Raw genomic sequence first — 20072 nt, 5'->3', positions numbered from 1 at the left:
GTCGACCCCCCATCCTAGTTGGCTTTGTGGCGCTCACCCGGCGTTCGATCTGCGTGATGACGGCTCTGTCAGCGGCAGCCCCGCCACCGACACCCTTCAACTTCGACCGGACTTCCAAATGGCCAGAATGGATTATGTCATTCGACGACTACCACTACGCGTCGGGGCTCAACGACAGAACGGAGGAGGCTCAGGTGTGAACGCTTTTGTACACCATGGGCAGGCAGGCAGGCAAGAAAAATTTTTCCGACATTCGGCCTTACCAAAGAGGAGTCTCGAAGCTACGAGAAAGCGAAGAAAAAGTTTGACGCCCATTTTGTGGCCACAAAGAATATAGTCTGTGAAAGCGCAGAAGGCTCTGCCGAGGCCTTGTTTTCCTCGGATTGGCCTGCAGCGTCCGTAGTCGCAGGAAAGTCATAGGGTGGGTCATGCACGCGACAGATTCGCGACTCCACGACAGATTTGTGGTCGGCCTCAAGGACGCGCTCCAGATGGATGCCACCCTTACAGTAGTGACCACTCTGGTGAGGGCCAGGCTCAAGGAAACAGTTCACCGACTGCAACTGGAACTCCGGGCCATCAGCAACGAGGCGAATACAGGCGAACTTGACGTAGTCCGACGAACAATGAGGAAGCCGTCCAACAACTGGGAGCCTGGCGCCACAGCACAGCGGCGAACGCAGGCGTGCCAGTTCTGCGGATGGTTGAGCCACCTGAGAGCCTAGTGCCCTGCACGTTCAGCGCGGTGTGACCACTGTGGTATCAAGGGACATTTCGCCGTGGTGTGTCACAAGAGAACAGAAAACAACCAGGTGGGCGTGTCTATGCTAGAAGGCGATGGACAAAACTTTTTTGTTGGGACACTCAACGGCACAAATGCCAGATACGCGGAAGTGTCTATCAATGGTGCACGCCTAAGTGCTAAAATTGATTCAGGAGCCAAAGTCACTGTTGTTCCGCCCGATTTCCCCGGTGTACCGCCTCATATAGACAGGTCACAAGCGGTGTTGAGAAGCGCTGCGAATCAGCGCCTCGAAGTGAATGGTTGTTTTTCAGCAGATATTGTTTGGAAAGGCAAAACAACGCGACAAACACTGTACGTTGTAGAGTCACTGCAGTGTGTCCTATTAGGGCTCCCAGCCATTGAAGCACTTGATGTAGTCAAATTTCTTGATGTGGTTGACGATAAACAGTATGAGCACATGTATCTGTAGCTCTTCTCTGGACTGGGCATGATGTCAGGCGAATACACCATTCACATGAAAGAGGGCGCGGTCCCCTTCGCAATTTTCGCGCCGCGGCGGGTACCCATCCCGTTAAAGAACACCATCAAACTAGAGTTGGCCAAAATGTTCAAAAGCAAAGTTATTCGTAAGGTAGATGGCCCAACTTCATGGTGTGCAGAAATAATTCCAGTAGTCAAACCAAGTGGGAAAGTTCGAATCTGTGTGGATCTAACCCGGCTGAACAAGAGCGTCCTACGTGAACGGTTTGTCTTGCTGACCGTAGACGACGCACTTGGGCACTTGGTGGGAGCCACATAGTTTTCGAAATTAGATGCCAATTCAGGATTTCACCAGGTTAAATTGGCAAAAGAAAGTCAAGAACTAACAACATTTATCGCCCCCTTTGGTAGGTACTGCTTCCAGCGACTGCCGTTCGGTATCACCTCGGCCCTGGAATACTTCTAAAAGCGAATGGCGGAAATCTTAGATGACCTTCAAGGAGTAGTGAACCTGATGGACGACGTTCTGGTTTACGGAGTTATGAAGCGTGAACATGATGATCGGCTAACGCAGTTCTCGAAAGGTTGGTTGCAGCGGGGGTAACACTCAATCGGACCAAATGTCCTTTTTGTGTCAGCAGAGTAGCGTTTTTAGGCTACATGGTCGATGCGGCGGGAATCACGCCGGATCCCAAGAAAGTTCGAGCCATAAACGAAATGGCTATGCCATCAAATGTTGCTGATGTCCGCAGGTTTTTGGGCATGATATACTATCTGGCAAGGTTTGTGAACAACCTTGCCGACATGTCCGCACCGCTCCGTAGTCTTCTCTTGAAGGGCCGTGAGTGGCACTGGGGCCTGCCTCAGCAAAAATCCTTCGAGACTCTGGAAGAAATGATCACCTCGGCAAAATGCGTCACAAAATTCGACCTTAAGCTGGGCACTATTGTGTCCGCCAACGCGTCGTCATTCAGTCTCGGCTGTGTGCTCATGGAAGTGCAATCAGATGGGGAAAGGCGGCCGGTTGCATACCACTCTCGTTCATTAACGCCAACAGAACAACGGTACGCGCAGATAGAAAAGGAAGTGCTTGCGCTGACGTGGCCGGCAGGAAGGTTGGAAGGGTTTTTGATAGGGCTGGAACTTCAGTTTGAGACAGATCACAAACTGCTCGTATCACTACTCGGTCAGTCACCCCTTGATGTGCTTCCCCCTAGAATACAAAGATTCTGATTGAGGCTCATGCGATATCGCTTTTCAGTCTCCTATGTCCCAGGAAAACAGATTGGCACTGCCGATGCCCTTTCTCGGGCACCTTGCACGGAAGCGGATGTAGAGATAGGGGAGCTGGATTGCGGTGAAGTATCGAGCCATGCACAAGGCTGCATCAGCGAACTGAAATTTTCAGCCCATTGGAACAAAATAAAGTTCACGCAAGAAAAAGACTCAACCTGCCAACAACTTCGGTTGTATTGTAAGCAGGGTTGGCCACGTCTCGCTAAAGTAAACAGTTGGCTAAGTCCTTACTGGTCGGAGAGAGCAAACCTTACAATATGTGACGGTGTGCTTCTGCATGGGTCTCGTCTTGTGGTGCCTCAGAACCTAAGAAGTGAAATACTTTGTTCATTGCATGTTGGTCACCAGGGCATTGTGAAATGTCGCGCAAGGGCCCGCGAATCTGTGTGGTGGCCCGGTCTCGGCGTTGAGCTAGGAGCTCTGGTAAACAGTTGTCGAGAGTGTGCGAGACTGCGCGTTCAGAAAGCCAAGCCCATGATGCCATCAGAGTCCCCCAGCTTGCCTTGGCTGAAGGTAGGAGCTGACCTTTTCTGTTTCTATGGTAGATCGTACCTCGTGGTTGTAGACTATTTTTCGCGCTATCCAGAGCTTGCCCTTTTATCTTCCACGAGCTTGGCGGCGGTTATTGAGCAAATCAAGAGTATATTTTCTAGGCACGGGATTCCAGAACTTGTCGTAGCAGACAGCGCTCCTCAATTCACTTCTGCAGAATTTGCATTGTTCGCGACTAGTTATGGCTTCCATCACGTCACGTCCAGCCCCAGGTACCCCCAGTAAAATGGAGCTGCTGAACGTACAGTGCAGACGGTAAAACGGATGTTGGAAAAATCGGTTGACCCGTACCTGGCCCTCCTAGCTTATAGCGACTCCTCAGGTCCTTTGGGTACAAGCCCAGCCCAGCTATTGTTGGGCCGACGGTTGCACTCTACGCTTCCCGCGCACCCAATAAAGCTAGTACCATCAATGATGAGGGGTCTCAGGAGCCTCCGATACAAAGACAAGAAAGTGCGGATTAAGCAAAAACTCGACTACAACCGTCGCCATGCGGTAACGCAGCTACCGCTGCTTGCCCCTAGAAACCGGGTATGGATAAAAGACAGCAAAATTCCAGCAAAAGTGTTGAGTCGAGCCTTGCGGCCTTGGTCTTATCGGGTGCGGACAGACGACGGGGTTGAACTAGAGAGAAACAGACGCGCGTTGGTCCGGTACAGCAAGCGAACCGGCGTGCATGACCCATCCTATGACTTTCCTGCGACTACGGACGCTGCAGGCCAATACGAAGAAAACAAGGCCTAGGCAGAGCCTTCTGCGCTTAATTCAACGCCGGCTGCTGCCTCATATGAAGACGGGAGACCCGGTGGTTCTATGACACGCTACGGTCGAGAAATAAGGCCACCACAGCGATATGGCTACACTTGAAAGCTGTATACTGCAATTCGGTGCTGTATACTCATCTTATTTGTATGTTTCATACTGTTTGGTTGTTTTGTGGTTCATTTGTTTTCTATGTGGTGTAAAAAAAAAAAAAAGAGGGAGATGTAGTGTTATCGGTTCTCTGATCTGACCCAGCACTCATGTGCACAGGCTGTGACGTCATTGAGGAAAAGGCATCAAAAGCGGCTGTCTAATAAACACGGGGCTTTTTGGGTTCATGGCTACATAGGAGTGGCGTCAGTCTTTTGCTTGCGTCACCGCTCCGGCAGCGTACACGACAAATATCTTTCAGTATTTTTACATACGGCTTGTCTAGACCCTGATTCCATAATGCCTCCATGACTGCAGAGGTTTCGACAGACTCAAACGCTTTCTCGTAATCAATGAAAGCTATATATAAGGGTTGGTTATATTCCTCACATTTCTCTATCACCTGATTGATAGTGTGAATATGGTCTATTGTTGAGTAGCCTTTACGGAATCCTGCCTGGTCCTTTGCTTGACAGAAGTCTCAGGTGTTCCTGATTCTATTTGCGGTTACCTTCGTAAATAGTTTGCAGGCAACTGACAGTAAGTTGATCGGTCTATAATTTTTCAAGTATTTGGCATCCCCTTTCTTATAGATTAGGATTGTGTTAGCATTCTTCCAAGATTCCGGTACACTCGAGGTCATGAGGCATTGCGTATACAGGGTGGCCAGTTTCTCTAGAACAATCTGCTCACCATCCTTCAACAAATCTGCTGGTACCTGATCCTCCCCAGCTGCCTTCCCCCTTTGCATAGCTCCCAAGGCTTTCTTTACTTCTTCTGGCCTTACTTGTAGGATTTTGAATTCCTCTAGTCTTTCTTCCATTATAGTCGTGGGTGCCACTGGTACTGTATAAATCTCTATAGAACTCCTCAGCCACTTGAACTATCTCATCCATATTAGTAATGATATTGCCGGCTTTGGTCTCTTAGCGCATACATCTGATTCTTGCCAATTCCTAGTTTCTTCTTCACTGCTTTTAGACTTCCTCTCTTCCTGAGAGCATGTTCAATTCTATCCATATTATACTTCCTTATGTCAGCTGTCTTACACTTGTTGATTAACTTGGAAAGTTCTGCCAGTTCTATTCTAGCTGTAGGGTTAGAGGCTTTCATACATTAACATTTCTTGATCAGATCTTTCGTCGCCTTCGATAGCTTATTGGTATCCTGTCTAACGGAGTTACCACCGACTTCTATTGCACACTCCTTAATGATGCCCACAAGATTGTCGTTGATTGCTTCAACACTAAGGTCCCCTTCCTGAATTAAAGCCAAATACCTGTTCTGTAGCTTGATCTGGAATTCCTCTATTTTCCCTCTTACCACTAACTCATTGATCGGCTTCTTATGTACCAGTTTCTTCCGTTCCCTCCTCAGGTCTAGGCTAATTCGAGTTCTTACCATCCTATGGTCACTATAGCGCACCTTTGCTGAGCACGTCCACATCTTGTATGATGCCAGGGCTAGCACAGAGTATAAAGTTTATTTCATTTCTAGTCTCGTCATTCGGGCTCCTCCATGTCAACTTTCGTCTATCCCGCAAAGTCTACAATAGCTCTCTCCTGCTATTCCTAGTGCCTATGCCATATTCCCCCACTGACTTGTCTCCAGCCTGCTTCTTGCCTACCTTGGCATTGAAGTCACCCATCAGTATAGAGTATTTTGTTTTGACGTCTTCATAGAAGCTTTAGACTTCCTGGTCATCATAACTGGATGTAGGGGCATAGACCTGTACAACCTTTATTTTGTACCTCTTATTAAGTTTCACAACAAGACCTGCCACCCTCTCGTTAATGTTATAGAATTCCTGTATGTTACCAGCTATATTTTTATTAATCAGGAATCCGACTCCTAGTTCTCGTCTCTCCGCTAAGCCCTGGTAGCACTGGACGTGCCCGCTTTTTAGCACTGTATATGCTTCTTTTGGCCTGCTAACTTCACTGAGCCCTATTATATCCCATTTACTGCCCTTTAATTCCTCCAATAGCACTGCTAGACTCGCCTCACTAGATAACGTTCTAGCATTAAACATTGCCAGGTTCAGATTCCAATGGCGGCCTGTCCGGATCCAGGGATTCTTGGCAGCCTCTGCTGCGTCAGAGGTGTGACCGCCGTCGTGGTCAGTTGCTTCGCTGCTGCTGGGGACTGCCGGGGTTTGATTGTTGTATTCATATAGGAAGTTTTGGCCAAGTGTTGCATCAGGGTGGCCAATCCTGCTCTGGTGAGGGAGTGCGTTACCGGTTCTGGTCACCGAGATCAGGCCACACTCCAGGTCTTGTTTATGCAATTTTATCAGCACGTGGAATTTTTTTTTTTAATCCGGTGGAAAATTGCGCGGCTCTGGGATTTAAACCACGGTCATCTTGCATGTGAGGCGGGTGCTGTACCTCTACGCCACCGCTGCACCACTGCAGCGTACCACTATTTATTAATGTTTTATGTAAGCATATTCAAATTCACAGAACCAGAATTTTCACTCCTGTAAGGCATTCTCAACATTATCAATAATAATAAGAATAATAAAAAGCATTTTAATGTACTAGCACAGTGGGCGTCCTACTACTGCTTGCTGCAATGTTTTCCAGCTTCACGGTTGAATTCAGCGTAAGCTAAATAAGTTCTGCTGTTTTTCCTTGTTTTAGTACACTTAAATGTAAGTAACCCATGTGCACTTTTTTATGCTGTTCCCCCCCCCCCCCCACAAAAAATTATTAAAAGAATTATTAAAAGAATTTCGGACACACCTCGTAGGGGAGAAGTTTAACTTTGATGCACCTTTGCACGTTTTATATTTCACACAACAGCCTGAAAAGGGTGCCAAATATTGGACATTGTTTTTGCAACATCCCTGCAAAAGATTCTGTTTATACAAAAAGTGCAAGAAAAAAAATAATTATAGAAATTAATTTTTGCAAAAAAAGGCACATTTTCAAAAAATAAAAGAAAATTCGGATGGAAGTTTGCTTCTATCAGGGAAAACATTGGTGTGTTATATGCTTCCTCATTAGCTCATTAGCTCGAAATAAAACGGGCCAAAGTGACCAGTGTTGGGCATGCTCGCTTTCGCAATGGCTTTGCTCGTTGTCTATCAGTTCATACTGTACGTAAAGGTACAGTTCTCATTTCCATGCTGCTAAAGGGCTTGGGATTTGTTTTCTAGAAATGTGTAGTCTCAGATTTTCTTTGTATCGTGTGGGTGTGCTGCTGCCCTCCAAAGTTTGCAGCCTACAACCGACATACCATATTTGCATGAATATAATTCGAGCTCTTTTCCTAAATGTCTGGCCAGAGAATATGCCTCCTGTTGTATTCGTGTTCATTACATGAATATAACCCTTTTTTTTTTCATTTTTGTTTTCACTAGCACTGCTTCTATGGCTTGCGCAAGAAGAGCGGGTTGTGCGAGCTGGGGAGGTTGGCACTGTACATTTCGTGCCTTCTTTGTGCTCCTCACTTAGAACACTGCCGCATTATTGTGTATATGGCGTATTATTCGCAACATGGAGCAATACGGTGCTGTTCTGTAGGCGCCTCAAGTGAGTGCTCTTCGAAGTTGCACAATGCATCACCACACAGTGATGGGAAGGCTTTGCAGTGCTATGGTTATCTCATGGGAATTTTTGAAGTGTTGCCTTTCCTAGTAACAATGGTGGTGGCATGGAGAACAGTTCTCGCCAACAGCCACAAAGGTGCCAGCAGTGACAAGTAGTAAATTGCGCGATTACTTGACCTTTCACTTTATTTTGCGATGGCAGTTCACAGTACTAATGAGAAAAGTCCCTCGGCTATCCGCTTTTGTATGTTGTTTCCTGTTTCCTTGTGCCATCGCATAGTGTTACAATTGTAATATTTTTAATTTTTCTCGGAGCCCGAAAGGTTCCCTAACCCCCGCAGGGGCGTCTGCGTAAGCAGGCGTTTGGTGTGTTGTGACACCACGTACCCGAGCACACGAGGTTCGGACCCTTCCGCATGTAGCCGTGTGCGGCTTAGCCGTGTCTAGGGAAAAGGGGATCCTGGAGGTTGAGCCGATGCTGGGTGTTTGTACCTTTAAGGCCCCCCGGCGGAGGCAACACACCTATTCGGCCTCGGCTTCACATAGACAGCACCTCCAGACTGACCCACCTGGAGGAAACCGGCAGTCGCCTTTTCCTGTCTCTCTCTTCCTACAACCTTTGTCTTTCACCTACTTTCCACCTTTCCAGTCTCCTTCTCTCTTCTATTTACTTCCTTTTTGGCGGCAAGTGTTAACCCTGTGTGGCTATCCAACCTTGGGTACACCATATTTGGTTATAGTGGCGGCGTACGACTGGCGTCTTGCAGACTTGTATGCAAGCTCTGCCGCGTCCCCTCGTTGGGCTCCGTGGTGGGCGGTCGGCGCTGTTGCCGAATTTTTATATATTCTCATGGAACCTTCTTTCCCCAAACTTCCTGATCGCCCTCAGAAACTAGGGCGCACCGAAGATGTATTCAAGTTTTTTGGCAACAGATTACAAAGCTTTCCCCGATTCCACGTCATTCATTCCGACAAACCTGACAAGACGATGAGAATGATTTCACCTTTCCTAGTGTCAAAATGTCTTACCGAAGCACTTGGCGCAGGTTACAAGGCATCAAAGATGGCTAGTGGAAATCTCCTTCTGGAACTCCGCGATGCGAAGCAACATGAAAGCCTTCCTAACCTAGTTAAATTTGGAGAAATTCCGGTCACCATATCCCCGCACCAAACTATGAACACCAGCCGTGGTGTTGTCTCTGATGATGATCTAATGGAGCTGACAGAAGCCGAACTGATGGAAGGCTGGACCAAACAGAATGTTATCAATGTCAAGCGAATTACGCTAAGGCGTGACGGTAAGGAAATCAAGACAAAGCATCTTATACTCAGTTTTGGCTCAAGCATCCTGCCTGAGGCAATCGAGACAGGCTATATAAAGCTACGTGTCAGACCCTATGTCCCAAATCCTCTTCGATGCTTTAAATGCCAGTGTTTCGGACACAGTTCCCAGAACTGCCAAGGCCGGCAGACATATGCTAAATGTAGTGGCGGAGATCATACGTGTGAAAATTGCGAAAGCGCTCCACACTGTGTCAACTGTGATGGCGAGCACGCCGCATACTCATGCTCATGCCCGTCATGGAAAAAAGAAAAAGAAATTGTGACGATAAAAGTTAAAGAAAATATTTCATTTAAAGAAGCGTGCAGGCGGGTTTCTTACCTGCCCAAGAGCAGCTTTGCCGATGTGGTGCTTCAGGGGGCAGCGCCACAACGGCCTCCGGCGACTGTCCGACGCACACCCAGTGAGGCGGCAGTGGCGCCTCCCGCCCCCCCGGCAGCTGCAGCTCGCGCTGCTACACCAACCCAGCAGAAGGGGCCATCTACCTTCGAGCAGGTGGCCTCAAAGGTCTTGTCTACAGGGACGAGGCCTTCTTCTCGAACGCAGCGCTCGCAAGAGCGCCTGTACAGCACCTCTTCTGAGGTGATGGACACAACCAGCCAGATGGCGCCGCTAATGCCTAAGGAGCGGCGAGATTCTTGCAATGGCTCCCAAAAAGAAAAGCACCGCATCTTGGCACCCTCAAAGGGCTCTGTGAAGTACCGTATTTACCCGCGTATAACCCGCCCCTGCGTATAACCCGCACCCCTAACTTTGAACTCGGAAAAAAAAAAAAAAAACTCGCGTATAACCCGCACGTTTACCTGAAAAAAAAAAAAATGAGCGCTAGAAAGATGCAACTCACACTCAGTGATCATTTCGTTTTCAGAACATTTATTCAAACGACCGCCACCACGTCACTGGTTATCCGATTCTTAATCGTCGCCGCTCTCACTACTGCCATCCGAGGCTTCATCGCCACTCTCAAAGACGTAGTCGTCCTCGGAACCATCCAGACTATTACTGATCGCACATTTTTTAAAGCTTTTGCGCACCAAATCGGCCGGTATCGCTTTCCACGCATCCACGATCCACTGGCACAGCAATGGAATATCAGGCCTTCGCACGCGTCCCGTCGGTGTGCGAAGGCGAGTCTTCACCGCATCAGTGCAGTGGCCTCTGAAGGAATCTAGTACGAGCATCGACCGGCGTGCCAGCAAGGCACCTGGTCTTCGCTCCCAGATTACTCGAAGCCAGTCACCGACTAGGCCACTGTTCATCCACGAATTTTCTTCCGCACGCACAACGATTCCTGGGGGCAGTGGAATGCCAGGCAGCGTCTTGCGTTTGAAAATCACATACGGGCGCAGTTTCGTGCCGTCAGCCAAAGCGCATAGCATGACTGTGCAGCGCAGCTTGGCATTTCCGCCGGTCAGCACGCTGACTGATTTGGAGCCCTTTTTTTCCATGGTCGTGTCCATCGGCATCTCAAAGTACACAGGTGTTTGATCAGCATTTCCCACCTGAGACAGCAAATAGCTGTGCTCCTTCCGAAGTGCGATCACATATCGTTGAAAGTTCAACTTTTCCTCGTAGGCTTCAGGAAGCCGCTGGCACATGGTTGTTCGCCGCCGCATAGAAAATCCATGTCTTCGCATGAAGCGCTGAAGCCATCCACGGCTTGCACGAAACTCACGTGGAATGTTCAATTCCCGGGCCAACTTCAGGGCTTCCATTTGCGCCATCTCAGTCGAAACAGCGTGGCCACGACTTCTCTGCTCCTCAATGAACTTCGCAAGCTGCGTCTCGAGGTGGGGGTACGCGCCAGTCTTCGGACCCCGAAACGCTCGCCTGTTCCGGTTCGTTGCTTCGAGACTCTCTTTTTTCTTCCTCCAGTCGCGAATGCACGACTCGTCGACGTCATGCTGTCTTGCAGCAGCTCTGTTGCCGATTTCTTCGGCAGCGGCTATAATCTTTAGCTTCTCTTTCGCTGTGAAACACTGCCGTCGAGTCGCACTCATGATGCCAAAACAAAGCAGGCAAACAGTGCAAACTGGGGTAAGTACACTAAACAGCGCCTAACGCGAGGCTCAACAATGCTGGCCTTTCGTTGGCCCTTCATCGGCTTGACAAGCGTCGATGACGATGGGGATGGCGGACTACACGGGGAGGCCGCCGCACATTGCGGTGAAGCCGACCCCCCCCCCCTCCCAAGGAAAAAATTCGCAGATAACCCGCACCCCCACTTTTTAAACGCGTTTTTTCACATTTTGGTGCGGGTTATACGCGAATAAATACGGTAACTCGTCTTTCTTAGACACACAGCGCATAAACCACATTCAACATGGATACGCAAATAATACACACTGGAATGTCAGAGGTCTGCTGCGCAATCTTGATGATATCGAGGAACTCCTATACAGGTATACTCCAAAATTGCTGTGTGTTCAGGAAACACACCTCAAACATACGCAAACAAATTTCCTTCGACAATATGCTATATTCCGTAAAGACCGCGATGACACTCTCGTCTCATCCGGCGGTGTTGCAATCATTTAGACAGAGGTGTTGCTTGCTGGGAAGTAAAACTTCGTGCGCCCCTAGAGGCAGTTGCTATCCGAGGGGTGTTGTTTGATAAGCTGGTCACTATCAGCTCTGTGTACATCCCTCCAAATTATCAACTTAATAAAAGCGGATTTCAAAACTACATAGATGAACTTCCCACGCCGTACATAGTTGTCGGAGATTTAAATGCAGACAACACTTTGTGGGGAGACTCTCGTTGCGATGCGAGAGGTCGTCTAATTGAAAACTTAGTTTTTTCCTCAGGAGCATGTATACTTAATAAAAAGGAGCCGACATACCACCAGCGTGGCACATAATACATATTCCTCGATAGATTTAAGCATAGTGTCGAGTACTCTAATGCCGTGCCTTGAGTGGTCCGTTTTGAAGAACTCCTTTGGAAGCGACCACTTCCCAGTTATATTAAACTTGACCATACAAGATGAATCCTTGCCACATGCTCCTCGGTGGAAGATCGAGTCAGCTAACTGGGAACTTTTCCGCGAACTAACGTATACAATCCGGCATGAAATCAATTCTTTCAATATAGACGATGCTGTGGCGTATATCACATGCCTTATAATTGAGGCTGCGAGAAAATGCATTCGTGAAACTAATGGAATGTCGAATAAGTGTCATATCCCATGGTGGAACGAAGAATGTAAAAAAGCACGCGAAAACCAAAACAAAGCTTGGGGACGACTTCGCGACTTTCCAACTGCCGAAAACTTGATTAATTTTAAACAAATAAAGGCTCAGGTTAGAAGAACACATCGACGTGCTAAAAGGGAGAGCTGGGAGAAATTTATCTCTGGCATAAATTCTTACACAGGCGAGACGAAAGTCTGGACAAGAGTGAATAAATTAATAGGCCGGTTGACACATCCTTTACCCTTGGTAAGCACCCACGGTAATAGCCTGGAGGCTCAGGCGGATTGTCTAGGTGAACACTTTGAATATGTTTCAAGTACATTGCACTATACAGAATCTTTCCTGGGGTTAAAAGAATGTGCAGAAAGACAGCCTCTTAATCACAAAGACTCTTCGAATGAAGCTTACAATAGGCCATTTAACTTAGCTCAACTAAAGGCGTCTCTCACTTGTTGCAAAAACTCGGCGCCAGGAGGTGACCGCATTAGGTATGAAATGATTAGATACCTACACCCTGAAGCACTGAAAACGCTTCTATCTCTTTTCAATGTCATGTGGGGGGCTGGGTATATTCCGTCCTCGTGGAAAGAAGCCATAGTCATCCCGATACTTAAACAAGGCAAAGACCCGTCCTTAGCCAGCAGCTACAGGCCAATAGCGCTAACAAGCTGTCTGTGCAAGCTGTGTGAAAAAATGATTAACCGGCGCTTAATCTCTTTCCTAGAAAATAGCAAAACACTAGACCCCTTCCAGTGTGGGTTCCGAGAAGGTAGATCGACAATAGCCCACCTTGTCCGCATCGAGGCGAACATTAGAGATGCATTTATACATAAGCAGTTCTTACTCTCGGTATTCTTAGATTTAGAGAAAGCATACGATACGACATGGCGCTTCGGGATTTTGCGAGGTCTTTCCGCGATGGGGGGTCCGAGGAAATATGCTAAACACAGTGAAAAGCCACTTATCCAACCGCACGTTTCGTGTGAGAGTGGGCAACGCTTTATCTAGAACATTCACTCAGGAGACTGGGGTGCCGCAAGGGGGTGTGCTTAATTGCACACTGTTTATTGTAAAGATGAACTCCCTGTATACAGTCATACCACGCACAATGTTTTATTCTGTATATGTCGATGACATACAGATAGGTTTTAAATCATGTAACATTGCGATCTGCGAGCGACAGATACAGCTCACATTAAACAAATTATCTAAATGAGTGGATGCAAATGGCTTTAAAATAAATTGCCGCAAAAGTACGTGTATACTCTTTTCAAGCAGAAGAGGCACAACACTAGTGCCGAAACTCGCCATCAATCGAGAGCAACTATCTGTGAGCAGCGAACACACATTCCTGGGAATAATTCTAGATTCCAAGCTTACTTTCATCCCTCATCTCAAATATTTGAAGGCAAAATGTTTAAAAACAATGAATATTTTAAATATTCTGTCTCGCACAACATGGGGAAGTGATCGAAAATGTCTCCTGAACTTGTACAGGAGCCATGTCCGTTCTCGTCTTGACTATGGTGCTATAATCTATCATTCTGCAACGCCGAGCGCGCTAAAAATCCTAGACCCTGTGTACCACCTAGGTATCCGCCTAGCGACCGGTGCTTTCAGGACAAGCCCTGTAGAAAGTCTCTATGTAGAATCAAACGAGTGGTCACTCCGTCTACAGAGGTCATATTCCAGCTTTACATATTATCTGAAAGTAAACTCGAATCCTGAACACCCTTGTTACACAATTGTAAATGATGTTTCCTGTGCCACACTTTTTAATAATCGGCCTACAGTCAGGCAGCCCTTCTCACTCCGCATAAGGAATCTTAGTGAAGAAATGTCTGTCCCACTTATAGAACACCATCTAATGCTTCCAGCGAAGCTGTCACCGCCGTGGCAGTGGCAGTTCCTGGAATGTGACATGTCGTGTATTGAAGTCAGTAAGCATGCTTCTGAGATGCACATTCGAATGCACTTCCTTGAACTTCGGTCGAAGTATTGCTGCCCGGAGTATTACAGCGATGCATCTAAGTCACAAGCCAGCGTCTCTTATGCAGCGGTTGGTCCGTCCTTCTCCGACTCTGGCATCTTGCATGCACAGACAAGTATCTTTACGGCTGAGGCCTATGCATTATTATCAGCTGTGAAACATAAAACAATTAAAACCAGGAAAGTCAATTATATATACAGATTCTCTGAGCATTGTTAAGGCGTTAGTATTGCTTAAAAAGCACAAAAACCCTGTAATTAATTATCTTTATACGCTCTTGTGCGCTGTCTATGGATGTAATCAGCGTGTCATTGTATGCTGGGTGCCAGGGCACAGAGGCATTAAAGGTAATGTGCTCACTGACGAAATCGCCACATCCACAGCAAGAAAAGATTTGAGCTGTTCCATAGGTGTCCCCGCCATAGATTTAAGACCTTTTATTCGCAAAAATTAATAGATTATTGTCAACACTTGTGGGACTTGCAGACCTTGAATAAACTTCACTTAATCAGGCCACATTTAGGCACCTCCCCATCTATAGCAAAATTACGAGAGACTGATTTCGCGTTCTGTCGACTAAGAATAGGGCACACATACAGTACACACAACTTCTTGCTGACTGGTGAGGAACCTCCTACATGTGGTAGATGTGGTAAAAGACTGATGGTCATCCACGTCCTCGTGGAATGTAGGAAAACAGAATGCGAGAGAAGAAAGCACTTTCCCTTGGCGTATCAACACCATATCCCATTACATCCAGCACAATTTCTCGGCTCGAACCCGTTATTCAACACCACATCAGTTTTAAATTATTTAAATGGCATTCAAACATTGCACATTATCCGACCAAGTGCTACGTAGTACGGCTTCTTAGCAGAGGCTGCTGCTGCATTTGTTACATTAGCATAGCACGTGTCTCCAGGTCCTTGCATTCAAGGGCCCTGGTGAGACATCAGTGCTGCGTTCACTACATGTTTTGTTTCATCATCCGCGTGTAACATGACAGTTCCATAGTTCACATCTCTGGTCATCATCATTGTTTTAATACTTATTTATTTTACGCAATTCAGAGCGACTGATTTTAGGCCTGTTTACAGCCATGCCACATCCACCATTCGAAGTACATTTCTTCACTTCACGAACAATTCATTGAAAACCGATCACCATGTGTATGGCGCTCTTTGGTCATATCTGGCCCTTGCGCCATAAAACCCCATCCATCAAGGCTCCCTAACATAGTATTCTTGTCGCACAGTTTACATGCTGAAATGGTATATCTTCTGTGGGCATCGCATTTACGCCCTCATTAATTGCTTGTTAAAGCACTACGCAAGACATCGCGAGTGCATGCTTTGGCTAACTTGGCCAAAACCTGCCTGGTGCACTTGGCAAAGTGCCTGTAAGCTCCGCCAAGGCCTAACATTCCCAAGCTGTTTATCTCGTTTCCTGCTATCACATGTTTTGCACATTGCTCAACGGCAGTGTCTACCGGTATTGCCACAACCTTTGCCTCTGCATTTCAGCTGCCCGAAAGAGTACAGTGAGGCTTTACCGAGCCAAAAGCTGCTGAAGTTGCTTAATTTGTGGTTTTATGAAGCACCCTGTTAACATGCTTTTCCGTGCCGAGAACAGGAGAGGTGGTTGGTGGCGCCAGACGGATGTTCTCCTTCAACGAGCGTGGCCCACACATTTTCACAGTGAAATGATTTAAACGGCTTTGTTCATAAAACACATAACCATGAGACATTTTGGAGCCTCAGTCATGACAGCAGCGTCGAAAAAGCGACAGCAAGAGCGTGGCACTGTTCCTTTTGACTTGGGCTGCTAGCTGTTCACTAGGCACGATGCATGCAGCTCGTAGCTCGGCTCGAGTGTTCTGTGCCGATTATTTTTGCAGATGACTAAGAAACAATGTTTTGTTCTGTGAATGTACTGGATGTTTGCCTCCCTGTGGAAGTTACTGTCTGAAGCTGAGGATATTTACGACACTGATGAGGTCTGCCAGCACTGGTTTGCATGCCTCAAAGAAATCGTGTCCTTATTTACTGCGACTCGTAATGAAACAGATGAGGCCTTCCTTGAGGAAGATGAAGTGATTCGTTACCTGAACAGGTACGTCCGGCTTCCTTCTGATGTTTCACCATTGAAGCCACCATCTTCCATTCACAAACAAAGCAGATGATCTTACAAAAAGAAAAAAATGGGCTGAGATTTAAAGCACCATGGTGATGAAGATGCACTCGACTTTAAGCGTTGCATGCGTAAGCGTCGGAATACCTGGACCATCTGTGACAGAATGTCGGGCATGCGCCGGCTGGTTGACTAGCTTGAAGCAAGCGTACAAGGCTTCAGGGTCCTATCAAGAGCACCTCCGTCTCTTAACCGTCATGCCACCTGAAGTTTCAAGCGAACGCATTCAAGAGGCAATACCAGCTATCAGGACATACATGCTCGGAAAGGCTTGAAATTGGCGTGAGAAGCATGGCGTGTGGTTCGATTTTGATCCGTACATGAGGTTAAGGTTAAGCCCATTGGATGTACAAGCTGAGCTCAACTACTTCTCCAAGGATTAACTTGGGTGCTCTCGGTAGAGCCCGAACAAGGACGTTTTGTCAGTCATCACGAGTGGCCAGGGAGAGCATCTCAAGGCGTTGTATGACGCATTCTATTTATTTCAAAAATAACTAGCAACTGTATGAGTTGTGCCGCTCCAAGTGCATGTCTGCGAGGGGGTTATTTTCCACTGCCAGGTATGGAACGAAAGCCTGTGACGGTATGGGTGGACTTAAGCACCAAGCATCTTTGCACAACCTGAGGTCTGGAAGCACTGGCTTTATTCACCCAGGGCCCGAGATGGTCCCCCAACTTAGTGGTAACTTCAAGAATGTTGCACTGCTTCGTGAGCCTGCTGAAACCATTGAGCAGCATCGTCGATAGAACTTATTGGAATGGAAGTCATTGCCACTTGTGCCAGAAATTCAGTCATGGCATGTGTGGATGTGTTCCCCCAATCTGTGAAGCAGAGCACCACAAGCAGTGTTTAGTTTCTTCTTTGCTGCATTGCGTCCCAGGAAACAGATTAGAAAACACGTTCAATGTACTGGCCACAGTAAAAAACCCAGGTAAAGCTTCCTTCATTTGTGGCAACCGTTGCTTTTATTTTTTTTTCTTGAATTTTTTTCCCAGATAGCAAGCGTTAACGAACCGAAACAAGTCCTTGTAGCACCAAAGCCAGCGTGCTCAACATTGGCCACTTTGAAAAGTTATATATTGTGAACAAAGCAAATGAGGTAAAATAACGCACCCATGTTTTATCTGACATAAGCGGACTTCCACCCAAATTTTTTTGAAGAACTGGGACTGGAGATTTCTTTCTTTTTTTTTTTTTTAAGACTGCCCTTATTGGATAAAGTTGTTTCTTTAACGATGTTGTGTTGTGTTTTTTGTAGCAACACAATTTTTTGCAGAATGTTACAAAAGAAACATTCTATATTTGACACTGTTGCCAAGCTTCTGTGGGAAATAGAAAATGCGCAAAGGCGCACCTAAGTTTTAAAACTTTTCTTGGGGAGTGCTTCGAATTTTTCAATATTTTTTCCTTTTACGGACAATGTAAGAAACACAAGAAAGTCATTTACATTTAAGCATGCTAAAATGAGGCAAAAATGTTTTTGACACAACTTATATTAGCTACTTATATTAGTGCTAAATTGCACTGTGCAGTCGAAAAACAGTGCAGTAAACAGTAGTAGGACGCCCGTGACGCCACCTTCAAATGTTTTATTTTTCATGCTGAGAACGCTTTATGGGTGTGAAATTTTTAGTTACATGCAGTTCGAATATGCCTGCATAACATATAAAGAAGTCCGACAAAATAAAGATATCAAGCTGACATGCATGTTTGGTTTCTAGTGAAATGTTGCAAAGGAAATTGGCTTGACATGTCGAATTCAGTGATATTTGGAACCCAGACATACACCTGGTATGGATGAGTGGCTGCTGCGTTAGTGCAAGTGCCAGTCAGTTGTATAATTTTTGATAGATGCTTGATTTGCCTTCGCAGAACCTCTCCGTGGTGGTGCTTTTTGAAAACTTGACCGCAGGGAACTACTGTGTTCGGGTAAGTGTGTTCCCCTTGCATGTGTGCACAGTGAGTTCCTGTGCACGTGACATAGTGATGCAGATGAACACTGGCACTACTCATAACTACCCAACATATAAAGAGGCCCCCAAGCCACTTCTCATTATAATAGACGATTTCATAAATACTTTGCCACAAAAAGTACACCAGTGCGTTTAGCAGATGCTTTGCTTCTGCTGAACGGCAGTTCCTTATTGGCCATCTAAGGTCGCGTATGAATGATCCCTCTTTGCTCCTGTTCCATGCCTTCCACTGCTATGCCCGAGTGGGGCGAGGCCACACCTACCAAACGTCACCGTGGCGTGCATTTAAAATTTGGTTTTGGGCGTTCACATAGAAGCCACTATTTCTGATTTTGGTGCCTATGATGTGCCGAACACTGCTGTCCTCAGCAAGCCGCACTACACTTTAAGAAAAGTTTACACCCTTTGAGTCGTATCTTGCCACTAAACAACAAATGTCATTTGTCTTGTCCGCATTTCCTTTCTTTAACGCTGTGAGCCCGGCACTTCCCAGTAACGAACGGCATGTGCGTTATCAGCATGACAGAGCATTGCTGACAGTAAATTAGTGGGCATGGCGTTTTCAAGAAAGGAAGCGCAAGCAACGCCGATGACAATTATAGTTGCGTGGCAGATACACACCTCAAAGGGTGTAAACTTCTTTTAGAGTGTACGCTAAGTGAGCAGACTCATCGCAGCACTTTGCGGCAGCTGTAGTATTTATGCTATGTAGAAGACTGCAGCTACGTACAACTGTATTGCTGTGGTGACTAAAATAGTAGCGTGCATGTGCATCATTTGCACAACAGGGCTTGTGTGAATGCTCGTGCTACAGTCTGTCCTTGCTATATACATGTTGTGGACTGGCTTTGTGCTGCACCAGCTTGACCGATGGATGGTAGCCACATCCACATCCAGCTTGCGCATTTTGAAGCGCTATCGATAGCTCAATACGAAGCCAAGTCTGTCAAGGCATCTAGACAGGAGCAGCTAGAGGTGAGCACACGCTGCCAAGCTCGCGTGTGGTCTGACCTTAAGTGTCATGCGGTTCGAGGCCAGTTGAGTGTTCAAAACTAGTCAAAATTAGTGAGACCTGATGGCTACGACACTGATAAACAGGGTGGCCATAGTTTAATTCCCACGTGGGCGGCCACAACCGAGCGGGTGCAGACGATAGGCGGCGTCTTCTGGATGTATGCAGTTCTTATTGAATTTTGACAGCGGACTTTCGCTTACTTCAGCCCATTTATTAAACTGCATCAATGAATATTGCTACGCGAAGGACGAGTCAGTAAGACGAGCAACTATTTACAGGTTATATTTACAACAGCGGTTGCAGCGCTGACCGGTTAGATTCACAGCGCGAGCCCCGTTCGTTCTTCCTCCTCTTCTCAAGTGATGGTGCCCACGCGCTTCGTTAAATCAATCAAATACCACATGCGTGTATCATAATCCCCCGGTGGCAGACGCGACGTCCCAGAGCATCTAGATGTCATCACTGGGAGGGTGATACTGCTTCAGTCGTGTAACGTTAATTAAGGGAAAATGAGACATCCACCTCGTGTAACGTGCCCAATATCACTGGACTGGGAAGCAGATGGGGTGTCAGGGGCAATCTCGTAGGTGACGGGAGTCACGTCACGAAGCACTCGGTATGCAACTGTGTAACGAGACAGCAGTTTTTCTGACAGGCCAACCTGACACGATGGGGATCGTAGAAGCACCAAAGAACCGGTCGTACAAACACCTTTGACTCTCTTGGGATTTCAGAAGGCGGTCACGGGCAATTTTCCTTGCGTGGGCACAGCGGGCGATGGTGTCAAGTGCATATTCACTGGTGGGTGCTACGTGAACAGGGAGGGTT

The 20072-nt window shown here is 46.9% G+C and overlaps 1 protein-coding gene across 7 annotated transcripts in view; it reads left to right on the top strand.

The window, feature by feature from the left end:
- The window catches only part of LOC142592536 (uncharacterized), a 238163-nt gene that overhangs the window by 157776 nt on the left and 60315 nt on the right, over positions 1-20072 (top strand). For all 7 annotated transcript variants that reach the window (XM_075704033.1, XM_075704029.1, XM_075704027.1 and 4 more), the window contains one exon: positions 18129-18185. In XM_075704033.1, coding sequence (XP_075560148.1) covers positions 18129-18185 — 57 coding nt within the window. The remainder of the gene's footprint in view (positions 1-18128; positions 18186-20072) is intronic.

The sequence above is a fragment of the Dermacentor variabilis genome, chromosome 9 (assembly GCF_050947875.1).
Source record: "Dermacentor variabilis isolate Ectoservices chromosome 9, ASM5094787v1, whole genome shotgun sequence".
NCBI classification, from domain to species: Eukaryota; Metazoa; Arthropoda; class Arachnida; order Ixodida; family Ixodidae; genus Dermacentor; species Dermacentor variabilis.
Note: the sequence above shows the minus strand (reverse complement) of the source record. Positions and strands in the feature narration are given on the sequence as shown.